This window comes from Periophthalmus magnuspinnatus, chromosome 24 (genome assembly GCF_009829125.3).
Source record: "Periophthalmus magnuspinnatus isolate fPerMag1 chromosome 24, fPerMag1.2.pri, whole genome shotgun sequence".
Taxonomy (NCBI): Eukaryota; Metazoa; Chordata; class Actinopteri; order Gobiiformes; family Gobiidae; genus Periophthalmus; species Periophthalmus magnuspinnatus.
This window is the reverse complement of record NC_047149.1, coordinates 13,808,955-13,822,518: the sequence shown is the minus strand read 5'-3', so window position 1 is coordinate 13,822,518 and position 13,564 is coordinate 13,808,955. Positions and strand designations below refer to the sequence as shown.

Here is a 13,564-nt window from a genome sequence, read left to right as displayed (position 1 = left end):
GGTAATGTATGTCAAGTCAATTATAGCCTACAACCAGAACTACTGAAACGTGGTCTTAATTTGAATAAACTATAGTCTGGTCCCTACAAAGCCCATTTTGCGTTTTGTTTCCTTTCTACAATGTCAACACACCTTTACACTGCTTCTTTCACCTTTGTTTAGAAATGAAATCATGTTACCCAAGCCACACTCCTTCAAAATGTATGAATTCAATAAAGCCTACAGATATCTCATTACTTTCATAGAATGTCAACATTGTTTTAATATAAGACAGAAAAAGTATTGTATAATTCATTTAGGGTGGCAGCAAGCCATGAGTCAACTGTGTGTATGCTCCTGCAATGTCAAGGTTACAAAACAAATGCTGGGAAAACATATGAAACAGAGCAACAGGAGGACGCAAAGGCTCATGGGAAATAAACAAGCGATTATTTGCAGTAGCTAGTCAAAAATAATGAGGTAGGGAGCGTCTGCGGGGGGGGCATTTTAGGCTTTCTATATCCCAAAGCATTAAAGCACAGCAATGCACAAAAGGGAGGAGGTTCAATGTGTTGTTTTTTTAGCTAAAGCCCCGTGGAGTCTTGGAGGTCACATCAAGGGCACAGGGAGAATTGAGATGACAAAATCTTTCTGTAGAAGTCAGGCCCCTTACAAGCACACGGGGGAGTGTGGAGACCTGACAGCCAACGTTACACTCAGGAAAGCCTCGCGTCCTGGTCTCAGCAGCGCAAAGGGGAAAAACCAACCGGGTGTCAAATATGCTGCAAAAATACTACTGCGCAGAGCTGGACAGGGCACACAAGGGAGGAGAGCTAGCCAGGTAAAGAACACCAGATCTGTTTTAAGAAAGCCAAATTTTAGTTATGTCCAAAAAGAAATGTGTGAAAAATACAATAGACAGCATAATACTAATAATGCATTTGATTTATATAGTGCACCTTTGTGCACTGAAAGACCCTTACATTACTTTATTCATTCACTTCACATCTGGTGGTGGCAAGCTAAGCCACAGCTGGATGGGATAAACCAAATGCTCCTCAGACTCACAACATACAAAAAGTGGTAGGAGTGGTCGGATTTGGTTTTACGTTTTATTATTATTATTATTATTTAAAAAAGGGTGAGCTGAATCGAGAATCTTTTATTTGATTCATTACTGTGCAGTATTTTGGAAACTGTCGTTTGTAAAATGTCCTATAAATAAAGTGGATCTGGATCATTAATAAAGGCAAGGTGGGTGAAGTGTCTTGCCTAAGGAGATCACGCAGAGCGGAAATCAAACCTCCGGCATTTGGGTTGGTGGGCATGTGCTCTAACCACTGAAGCACTGCTGCCCCACTGTGGCACCCAGTATTCCCAGCGGTCTCCCATCCAAGTACTTACCAGAACCAGCCTGTGGTATGGCCACTGAATATTTAAAAGGACAAAAGTGTGTTCTGTCAGAAATAACATGCCTCATGCCAAGACAAAACACATAATGAATCATGCTCATCACTGCCTCATCTGCTCACAATACCTGTTTAATGTAGTCACTCAGACATGGATGTGAGCGATGACAGGAAAACACTATATTTTAATACATGTCATTCTTCATTTCTCACCTGACAAAGATGGTCACCTGAGACAGCAGCTTTGTGATAAACAAAAGAGGAAGACAAGTACTAATAAAAGGTAAACGGCGGTATTAGTAGTGGTTGACTTCCATCACACTTTTAATCATACTTGCATCTCTATAAAGATGTAATTGAAACTTACAAGTAGGAAATGCCACCAGGCCAAGTTACAGGCCAGATCTGTGGAAACAAGACCCTGCTCACAGTAAGAATATTTTTCAAAGTATTTTAGCTATAGATACACTTGCAGTTGATTAACTGTCCAGGCGAAGCAATAACATCTCCATGGAGACAAGCACGTAGCAAACTCTCTATCACAAAAGTTACATAATACACTTCTTTCCCCCCTCTTAAAAGTCATAAAAATGACTGCCTATCTGCTACACATGAACCACAAGTGTAAATCAATAGGGCAGTGTTGGGTTACCACTACCATACTTAACTAATGCCAGCATACCATTACTGCAGAGCCCATACATCCCCATAGATGTGAGTAGAGACTGGATCTGTGGTGAGGGGTCCGGACAGTGGTCAGACACTTCAGCCCACTCACAGTAGAGCAGCATATTGACCACGACTAATATGAGTGCAAATCAATGCACGAGGCTACGAGGGGCATGTGCTGCAAGTGCCAAGAAAGAAGCCAAGTCCCTCATAAAGATCACCATAAATCACAGCCAATGGGTGTCACGGTGAGCACGCGATACGATTGGTGCGAAGAGCAGGAAGTGTATCTATAAACATGTATCTACTGGACAAGGTTCCTCCCTAATTAGTGTTACTGCAGTGTAACAGGAATTGATTGGTTAAAGCCAAACAAGCTAAAGTGCGCGGTGAAACAAAAGCTCTTTCCTGTTAACTCCACTTAATGTGGCTGTTAAATGCTTGTGCCGTTTTTGTTGTATTTTACATAAAAATGAACAATACGCTATAGAAGCCAACAGTCACAATAAGTGGAACCAAATCACAATGGCATATTTCACATTAGCCCAAGCAGAAGTAAACTACTGGTATTCAATAGATAGAATAGGATTGTGTAGATCAAGCTGCCATGTGATCAATATGGATTAGTAGCACCTACAACTTGTTCTATACTGTCTACTTTGAGATGATCACTGCAGCTGAATTAGATTTAGGTTAGGTTTCAATATGTATATAACACATTTGTAACACTACCAGCAGTAATAGTGAATATTTTGTCTAATAAATTGTGTATTTGTATTTGTATGTAATGTATTTAAAAATGTAATACTAGAATTAGTTTGGGTCATTTAATAATTAGGGATGGGCAATATACAAGTTCCAATATTGGTATCAGCCAATATCAAAAGGGATAAAAAAGTTATCTGTTTTGGCTGATATCGGCTTTATGCTTACATAAACCTGGAACAAATTATTTTATATCTCAGTTAAATATGTTTTGTTATTATTTTTACAAAAGTTTAAGTACAAAAATTTAATTTGTGATCTTTACTTCTATTTGAGGGCTTTGCGCATGTGAATTTTAAACACTATCTGTATCAGCAGATGTTTTCTGGCCACAACTGCAAGTCAAATGTCAGATATGGGTCTCTGCTCTAAAAAACAAAAGTCCATTGAGCCATCCCTAATAATAAGAATTGTCACGAAAAGCAGTTTTCTCCCTTATAAGCTTTCGTTCCTTCACTGTCTTCAAGCATTCAATATGGAGCTGACAGCTTCAAAGCAGTCTCCTCCTCCTCCTATCCCACACTATCAAAACTGATTTGGTTACATAATGTTTACTCTCAATTAACACCATGCAATTAGCACATCAAAACACTCTGACAACCCCTGCCATATCCACATTATACACCACAACATATCTACTACATAGTAACATCTTCTCCATGCTCCACGACCATTAGCCGCGTTTCTTGGAGAACCTCTAAACCTGTATCCATTCATTTTGCGCAGCCCACATGACACTGGCTGTTTACAATGAGCCACTCAAGCGTTGCATGCCGTCTGCTGGGAATAATTACAGCGCAGGTTGCTGACCTTTCAGGCATAGAGCTGTGGTATCGCACTTACCACACCTCAACCCATACAATGAGGTCCTGCTGCACAGATACAATACAGTAACTTAATAAAGGGGGGCAGGCATGTTACTGCACCAAACCACCTTCTTCCAAGTCTTAAATACTCAAATACCAATGATGGAGCATGGGTATATGTGTATCAGATGCCTTTCCAGGTGTTCAGTACTCAGTAACACAATAAAGTGGAAAACCTTGATGTCAAAGCTCATCATTGCTGGGGTAAAATTCTGTATATGAATTGCACTTTTTTTTGCTAGACCCCTTCTTATTTGACCAAAGCAGCACCGATAAGTTGGTTACATCACTAAAACAAATTTGTTTTAATGTTATTTTTTTAAATGACAATTGATTCAAATCATGTATCTTTTGGGGGGCTTTATTACTGCTTGTTTTTTGCATCAGGAGCACAGACATAATTACATTACCAATTGGGGACATTTGGGACGGCCTTAAGCAATAATAGTAATGCTGGCATTCGTTATGAAAAATCTATCAGCCGAACCACCCAGGAATTCACATTTACAGACGCTTTTTAGTATTCCTCCCAAACAGGAGCTCTGAGTTACCCTGGCCTGAGGCATTAAGGCGCCTTGTCCTCTGATGACATTGCTTTCTAGCCAACATTGGCATTGCTCGGCTTTTTAAATTGGGATGAGTCACTGTAGTGAGAGTGTGCACGAATCCGAGAGTTGCTTCTTTATTTTTATTTTATTTTAGCCCAGAGAGAAAAGCTACATTCAGACCCATTTCATTAGCAAGCCAGAGGAAGTAACACTAGCACTGGACAAATTGCAAAAGTAAGCGGTTGTGGAGAGAGTGACAGGCAGAGTCCGATTTAGAGTCATTTAGAGAGGGGAACCAACATTGCGGCTTTAATCATTCCAAAATCCGATCTCGCTTGAGCCTGATGGGGCTAAAGGACATTAAGCCGGACACGCTGTCAGAAAAGTGGGCTCAGTGCAGCAGCCCAAAAACTCACTGTAACGACTTCTAAGAACAAGACACACAGAAGGAGGGGTGCTCTTGAGGAACTTGAAGCCTTGTTTTTGTAGGATAGGGTTGTTATACATTGGATGATACAGCTCTTTACTAGTATTGAATGTGTGATGTTTTCTAATAGATGTTACTTATATATTGATTGTTGGTTAACCATACTTAAAATACTAAAATAATTCATGTTTGAATAGATTTTTAATGGAAATCTGTTTAACGGGTTTAATCAAATGTACATATAAGTTTTATGTTTTTGTTCTGGTATCTAGTGTAAGGTGCTCTACTTCACTTCACTCGTGGCGGGGTTGCGATTTGCTAAAGCCCATGGTGTTCTAATTGATTTGCTAGTAATGTTCCACAGTATGGCATTAAACTTCTCTGTCTCCATGGAGAAAAGCGGGTAGTGGACCCCGCACTAAGTCGAAGAACATTACTATTTTTGGGGAGACTGTTACATTAAAGGAGACATACAATCTATCGAGTTGTATTATATTATTAAATGCTATTGTGTAATGATCCAATCTGGACTGACATGAAAGTACAAGCTTTGCAACTCTTTGGTGCATACTGTACGCCGCACTACTTTTAAGCTTAAAACACCATCTGGCAGGACAAGATGATCGTTTAAATGGAGTACAGTGAGACCCATGTTATTATTCATGGGTTTCAACTTCCGGTTACTGGAGAAATGTGGAAGACTTTTCATTATAATATTTTGTTTTATATTGTTATGGTACGGTAAGAGTCCTAGTTTGTAATCATTCTGAATGCTCTAGTGGCATATCGTCCAAACAGTGCACTCCGCTCTCAAAATGCTAGCCTACTGGTGGTTCCTAGAGTGTCTAAAAGCAAAGTAGGAAGGACATTATTCAGCTACCAAGCCCCAGTGTTATGGAATCAGCTCCTTGCCCATGTTAAAGAGGCTCAGACAGTTTCTACATTTAAGACCAGGCTTTCAAGACAGTAGTAGCAGTAGTGGTAATAGTAGCAGTAATAGTAGTAGTAGTGGTAGTGGTAGTAGTATGTGTATTTGTGGGGATGGTATGTTATTAGAAGATGGTGATTTAAGAAATAGTGGAATCAAGGTAGAAATATTTGAAGTAGCAGTAGTGGTCATGTTGTGTGCGATAGTGGATGTAGTAGCTGAAGTAGTAGTGGATCAGTTCGCTCTTATTTTCATTGATTACTTGATTTACCTCTAGCAAACTCCTTAATAGAAAACTTGGTTGGTTTATTGCTAATCTTGTCACACAGTTGAATTTCCCAGGGCTGTTTGAACAAGCTCCTCCACTGGGAAGCCTTGCAATGAATTGGAATTCAGATCCACATTTGTTGACAAAGATGGAACATGGGACGCAGCAGCCAGCCTCACTAAGAATAAACATTAAGTACAAGCATTCCCAGCAACTGCATGTTTCACAGTTCTGCACAAGGTCACAGCAAGTCCCAGATGCTATATAATCTTCTCCCGTAATATCTGGCCCAGTCCTGTTTAAAAGATGCCCCATCTGAATGATGATTGTGAAGAAGAGATAATCTGGCAGCGTATGTGGTGACAATTTGATGTATTGATTTGGGTCTCGGTCTCCTCTGTGAGTTGGTGAGTTATAATACTGTAGCTCGTGGCTAACACCAGTATAAGAGGCACATCTCTGGAGAAAGAGGACCACACAGAGCCTCAACACAGTTGTAGACCACCCAACCCAAACAACAAATACAATGCATCCCATTATTATTGGAGGAAAAAGCCAAGAGAGTTTTTGCAAGCGCTGTGAAATGTTGTTACTGTCATCTGTATTAGGACAAATACTAAAATTTACAACTACCATAATCTGATTACCACATGTGAGTATTTTGCTTTTGAGATTACCAAAATCTTCCCTATTCATGAGTTTCGTTCAAATCTCCTCTTCCTGTTTTGGAGGACTTTTTGAGGACTTTTACCATAGACTGTATAAAGTGGACAAAGTGAGTATGACGTCACTCACAGCATTCAGCTTCAGCCAAATGAAACTCATCAAGTCTAGCAGTAATAGGGCTCATTTTGGAGCCAAGTTCAGTTTTTTGAATTTAAACCACAAGTATCATAGCAACCAAAGAGTCAATCCGGAGCAAGGTCGTTGAAGGTAACACCTCTTCCCGCCTGCACCGTTCGTTCAGCAGGGAGTGGGCGATTAGCAACGCTGTCAGTCAAACTAGTTGCTAACCCTAGCGGGAGCAACTTCGGAGAGGGGAGGCGCCTGATTTGTCAGTTAGTAATGTTCATATATTGATTTATGAAATAAATAGCAAAATAAAAACATCAGGATCATATAGAGCAAGTTATTACGAACATTTTAAGACCAAAATGAGAAGCCTGGCAGCAGCAGTTACAGAAAGAGGGGTGAGAGAGATTGGACCGTTTTTCAATAGAGCGTGAATTGGAGCCGAGCCAGCAGAGCCGGACATGTGCCCATGCTTCCTTTCTATTTGGAACATGGTGGTTAGTGGATTAGCTTTGTCCATTTATATATACAGTACATGACTTTTCCTCATTTAAAATGTATCATGTTGTCATTGGAAATCTTTTTCTTAATTGCAAAGGCAAACCCATGAATGAGATGCAAACTAATTGTAAAATATCTGCTAATGACAACTGAATATAAACACCACTACGCATGACTAAATTAAAGATGTGAAAACCAAAGGGGCTCTCTAATCTGTACTTATACTATAATATACTGTAACAAGTAAACTATACTAACTGACATTTCATTAAAACATTACTTGAATCCACATTTCGCTATTTGGATCTAGTCTCCAACAGCACCACGTCAAACTTCTATTATTACCAATGGCTGCAGCCAACAACACTTCTCACTGTATCACAGATAGAATAACACTACTTATTCACTAAATTGCTAATGTGCTCGAATCACAAACTTGTTTTTCCACCGCAAAGCCCATTTTTACCACTTGCATATTCGCCGAAAACAATCGCCGGCGGTTTGCTCCTGTCCCACTGCATTAGCACACACAGATCAATAACCCTGCTATTCTCAGCCTTTAGATCTGGAATAGAGAGGGAAAGCCTGCCTGCAGCTAGAGCCTGTGACTGCTCCAGTGTCTGCCCGCCCTCCGGTGTCTGCCCATCCTCCGGTGTCTGCCCGCCCTCCAGACCCCAGCACAGGGACAGCAGCTGCAGTGGCGAGGCGGCACACGCGGGACTCTTTGGAGGGAATCAGACGAATCGTTGGCTTTTTGGCTGGAGGGGTTGGCTGCTCTTCAGAGGATGTGGCTGACAGAGATCCGCACACTGTCAATGGTGCCACCACTGCCGCTGTAATTTTCAATCTTTGGCCCTGCTGCCAGCTGATAAATGGTGCAGTCTGTTGAGTAGGGTACAGGAATGGAGTGAAATATTCAGCCTGATAAGAAGATTGCAGTCTGAAAACTAGGTTTGACTAAGACAACATATTATGCTAAATATTATGTTCATATTTTTATCATTTGAAAATACATAGTAAAAAGTATCCTGCAAAAGACAACAACAAGCTGTATCAACTACAACTCTGCACTGACCCCATCTCGCAATAGTAATTGTCAAAGTTCAGAGGTACATGTACAATCCATCGATTCAAGTGCAATCTACTTTATTATTTAGGGTCATAGTGGACAGTTTACAAATATAATAGCGTTCCTAAGCTCCAAATATTAAAACACTGTATTCGCCAATGAACAAAAACGTGCTATGGTTAGCGTTGTTTATGGGCAAAGGCTCTTTTTACTGGCTCTCACAAAGATAACTACTTTATATTTCATGACAAATCATATGTTCCATCCTGGATTTCAGAACAAACAGTCTCAGGCATTGTCTTTTTAAACTGTTTGAAAATGCATTTCTTTCCCATAAATGACAATAAAGGCCATTGCTACTCCACAAATCTAAACCAACAGACACCATTACGTATATGTATGTTTAACTCAATGTCACGGCAGACAGACTAAAAGAATAGCGTCTGGATTCACCTTCCTCTGACTGTGATAAGGCTCCATCTGATCCGCATCAGTCAAACGGCAGAAAAACTCCTACTCCTCTATCAGACTCAAAGTGACCATCCTTCACGATCCTCTCTCACAAAAGCCCCGGAGACAATACAAGCTGATTGGTTCTCTCATCCTACATCACAAACACTGTAAGATCTTCAAGTGGAGCACAAGCAAGACACACATCCAGTAGAGCATTAGCCACATAAGCCTTACTCTGAAATGCATGGGCTTTGGTCTAGCTAGCTGCTTACATATTGGTGGCAATATCAAAATGAAGGTGGGTATGAATAATAGGGATGGGCAATATGGACAAAAATGGACATCTCATGTATTATTTTAACAATATTCAGACAAAATATTAAGATTATGTGCCTGTGCCTAAAATGTGCCTGTAAATGTCTTGTTTGAAGTTCAAGTATCGTACAAAATGTGAATGGTTCATAAAAGTAAACCACAAAAGGGCAGAAATATCGCTTTATACCCATTTTTGGAAGATTACATTAGATGTTTCTGTTCAAATTATTTTTAATCAGCTTTTTGTGGTAATTTTAATAAGCTTAATTATAGACACAATATTCTCAATATTCTAATTGTGCTTATCTCCAGGATGACAATTGCTATATTATAATTTTTCCAGTATATCCCCAGCTCTGGTTTGTGGTTGCCACACACATGCTAGACTCTGTGCCAACCTCAGTGTAAAAGTGCCAGTTTGCTACATGTCTCCCCACTCTTCACCCCCACTTGCTGTCCACTAAAGCTCATGGGCACTTTACTTCTAGTATAGGGACATGTCTGTTGCTATTCATTGTGTTGAATAGTCATGCTTCTCCCATCTACCAATATGCTAATTGACTGACCTCTTTTTATCCTGCAATTAGTGCTCGGGGGTTAATGACCGTGTGGAGGAAGCAAAAAGCTATTTCATTTTATTTTTTATTGACCACTTTTGGTTGAAGGGATATCGTAGGCCAAAGCCATAACCATATATTGTAGATGTCACGTTTGCAGCCTTGGCCCAGGTAATCATATCTGAGTCAGAGCTGAGCACAAGCCAGGTTGAGGGCTCCATCACAGAATAACGAGCTGGTAGAGATACAGGACAGGCAGGCAAACACATGGAGAACTTGTAAAATCGGCCTAGCGCACAAAAGCACACAAATACACGCACATACGCACACATTGATGCTATATTGGAGGCTATACGACTCCCTGCGGTGCCATTCCACCACAAGCTGTTGTCTCCCGTTTGTGTAAACCACCTCATACCGCAATGTAGCATCTTACCGCAGTCACTTATATTAGACGCAAGATGGACTTTGATATGTTGGTAAGTGCATTTCATTTTGTACACGGAAGCAGATAAAATGTGCTTCAGTATGTGGTGTTCCAGGTTTTCAGTATATTATCAGCTTCTGTTTCAGTATATACAACTTGTGGGACAAAAGGTTTTTAGAAATCAAAAAGGTAGCTCACTGTACAAGAAAAGGCATAACAATGAACACTGCATCAAAACCAAGCACAAAGTGCATGTGCCAAGGCCCTGGTCCTGTCTCAGATTGGCAGAGAAAGTGCCAAGTCACTCAGCTCTTCCATTTTTACAACCCACTATATCAAATGTAAATTAATATATACGTATAAGACCCAACCAAAATCTACTAAGTAGAGTATTAATGTTCAAATACAAACAAATTAAATAAAATCAACCCTGCTAGCATAAAGCGAGTATCTCCCAAGGCCGTGGGTCCTATATCGCTATGGCAAAGAAAAACTGCTCACTCACTCAAAGGTATCTTTCTATTTTTACACCTCATGATAACATATTCATAGTAACTCTACCAAGTGTACCCCTCATAGTGATTTGTCGACACACTCACCTCGTGCTGCTTTCAAGGAACATAACACAAATTATCAGACAGTAACAACTTAAAGGATACATTCTTAGAGCTCCACGCTGTGTTCCTATGGCCAGTATCTTCTGCACTGGGTCGAAAGCCATAGCTGAGGGTTGGTAGGGGAAGCCATGCCGAACAGTCTGAAAAACAACCATTAACAGTGAGTGGGCTAAAAAAAAAAGATTTTGATTTGCATTTCACAGCAACAGTGGACGTTGTTTTCGTCAAAGGATGTGACACACCTGATTTTGCTAAACAAATGGCATGAATTAATGTGTGAAAATGTTATGAAATCAGAATGTGAAATTGCAAAAACCAAAATGAGGAGTGAGGATTGGATACTAGGTGATTTTTTGCATTACACTTTATGCTCCTTTTATAATCATTGGTCTATTTTAAGTCTTCTCTTTCTCTCATTTCTCTCCTTTTCATCTACTTTCCCTCTCTCTTCCTTCCCTCTCTTTCTCTCTCCTCCCACATGAAGTCGTGATGGCGATGAAGTCAAGGAACAAAACACATTGAAACAAGCAAAGAGGAAGCATTTAGAGGCATTATGTTGAAGATAGTACACTTCCCTAAGCAGCTGACATACAGATGACACAGGGTTTTGTGGCTAAACTCTGCTTAAGGACTAGACTGATGTTCGCTTAGTGGCAAAAGGCTAAAGGAGGTTACATAAGAAGCTCTCAGAGAAGTGGAGACACCTGCCTTCTTCAGCCAGCGCATCATATACACAATTCACAGACTGAGGTAAACAAACAAGTTCAAGGCATGGGTGTTCAAAGGTGTTTTTCAGATGGAGTCAACACAATGTTGCCAAGTTCAATTAACTTAGAGTTTTGAGGTGCAGGTAAATGTAAGGTAATGCCAAAGCAAAAGAAGACATTAGCAAGATGGTGGAATATAATACAAGTTGTAAACCGTAAACTTAAAGTTAAGCCCAGTGAGTGAAATGACAAGATTGAATCTGTTCATACTTGAAAAAGTGGGGAAATATTGCACAAAGGTGCATTTCTGTAATGAATGTCCATCACTAGTTTGTCTCCATGGAGGTGTTTTTTTCAGGTGATTTTATTGCTCAAAATACCTTGAAAAAGATTAAACATTACAGTGACTGTCGGGGGGCGACCTGTAACTTGACCCGTTTTATACATTTTATGCAAGACAACATCTCCATGGAGACAACCGTCCAGCAGAAAAATTACATAGTGTACCTTTAATGACAAGTATTTCCAACCTTGTCTATGAATTTTTGACTTTGCTACCATTTTGGAGCTCTCTTTTAGTCAATATATGTATTTTATTTTCAAATTTAAACATGTTTACATAGATAATATTGTGTTTGTTTATATTTAAGACAAATCCTACAAATACAACCTTTAAATGTGCTGATTCTGTTCCAACCATTTACTTGCTAAACTGTGAGCTGTATAAAACATTTACAGTTAAACAGCAATGCATTTCTTTATAGGCACTTATCTTACGGATGCACATGGGGACAATCCCAATTTGCCGTGTTATTAGAGCATGAAACGCCATGTAAATTGCTGCAACGTTATTATACCTATCCATTGTAAGACGGAGGGTCCTTTTCCCCTTTATAAAGTCCCCCACCAAGGCGCCACAATTCCCCATAGGATCAATACAGTGAGCTGGGGGTTAAGATACATGTGCGCATGTAGCCTGCCTCAATGCATTTGGGAGCTCTGCCTCACCAGCATTGATGGAGAGGAGAGTGATTTGCTAATCTATGGCTAGCAGCAGATTATGCAAGAAGGGATCAGGTCTGGCCCAGCCCCTACAATCTGACACTTCACACCACAGTACACAGTGACACATGCATGGGGCTTCATTAAATGTATGCATGTTGAATTCTAACAGCAGTTGGGTTCATATATGTGGTATGTGAGCAACACCAAATGAGCATGACTTGATGAATGAATCTGTATGCTTTTTTGAAAGGATAAAAAGTGAATGAGCGCAGAGCTGCAGAGGGAACTGCTGAGGTAGTAATATAGTGACTGTTTTGGAGGTCAATTCCACCTGCTGTATGCGCACATGCGGAGAGTGCGGTGGGGCTGGCAACATGCACAGTTCAGATAGGGATTTGCGTGCGTGTGTTTGCGTGTGTTTGATGATGAAGCGCTAGGACCCACCTTGCAGAGCTGGAAATGCTCGGACTGGAGGCTCTCGGGGATCAGATGGTTCTCCTGTGGTCCCACTTGGACAGTCGGGGTGGACGAGGACGCCTCTTTCAGACCGTCCAGCACCTTCCTGATGTTGAACTTTTTCATTTTTCAAATCTTTCGAGCTTCAGTAATCACTCAAAAGAGGACTCAAACACCTCTGGCTTTGTTTTATGGGGAAATCTCACATTTTCTCCCTTGCTCGTTGCTTCTCCATGTTGAGTGCCAGGGCTGTTTACGCGTCGTTTTGCTTGGCGTCTTGGCCCTTGTGTTTTTTTTCCCCCTCGCTCTCGGCTCCGTGGCGTGTGCTTGCCCCACTGCGTCTCGCTCGGTTCGCTCCTCTCTCTGTCCTCCGCCGCGTCCCTCCCCTCACCGTCAGAGCAAGAGCTGAGTGTGCGCCGCTCAGCCAAAGCGGAAACCAAGCGCAGCGCTGCAACTGCGGCTCCTGCCGCTCGTGCGCATGTCTGACAGAGCAAACGGCTTCAACACAAATCCGTCGCTTACTCTTTTCTCTCTCTCTTCTTTCATCTGCCCCCAGCGACAACGCCTCCTCCCTCCTTCTCTCCCTCCTCGCGCTGGTTTTGCTCCACTGCACCTGGCGACAACGCGACTGCTGCTGCTGTGAGTGCGTGCGTCGTGCGTCCTATTGAATGGAAAAAGCAGGGACAACCGTACTGACTTTAAACCCACTTGCCCCATACGAGCCTCGCCATATTTTACGCTACATTGTATCCCAGGAGCATGCTTTAGTGACGATGCAGCATTTCATATGTTCTGTAGAGGCGCCT

The 13,564-nt window shown here is 41.1% G+C and overlaps 1 protein-coding gene across 3 annotated transcripts in view; it reads right to left on the bottom strand.

Moving 5' to 3' along the window:
* stxbp5a (syntaxin binding protein 5a (tomosyn)) overlaps positions 1-13,283 on the bottom strand; it is a 102,154-nt gene extending 88,871 nt beyond the window's left edge. For 2 of the 3 annotated variants that reach the window (XM_055232354.1, XM_055232355.1), the window contains exons 1-2: positions 12,747-13,027; positions 10,633-10,730 (exon numbers count right to left, since the gene is read on the bottom strand). In XM_055232354.1, the coding sequence (XP_055088329.1) occupies positions 10,633-10,730; positions 12,747-12,884 (236 nt within the window). In that variant the 5' untranslated portion in view covers positions 12,885-13,027. Of the gene's footprint in view, positions 1-10,632; positions 10,731-12,746 lie in introns of all 3 variants that reach the window. The other variant, XM_055232353.1, reaches the window with a different exon arrangement.
* Between the last annotated feature and the right edge of the window lie 281 nt (positions 13,284-13,564).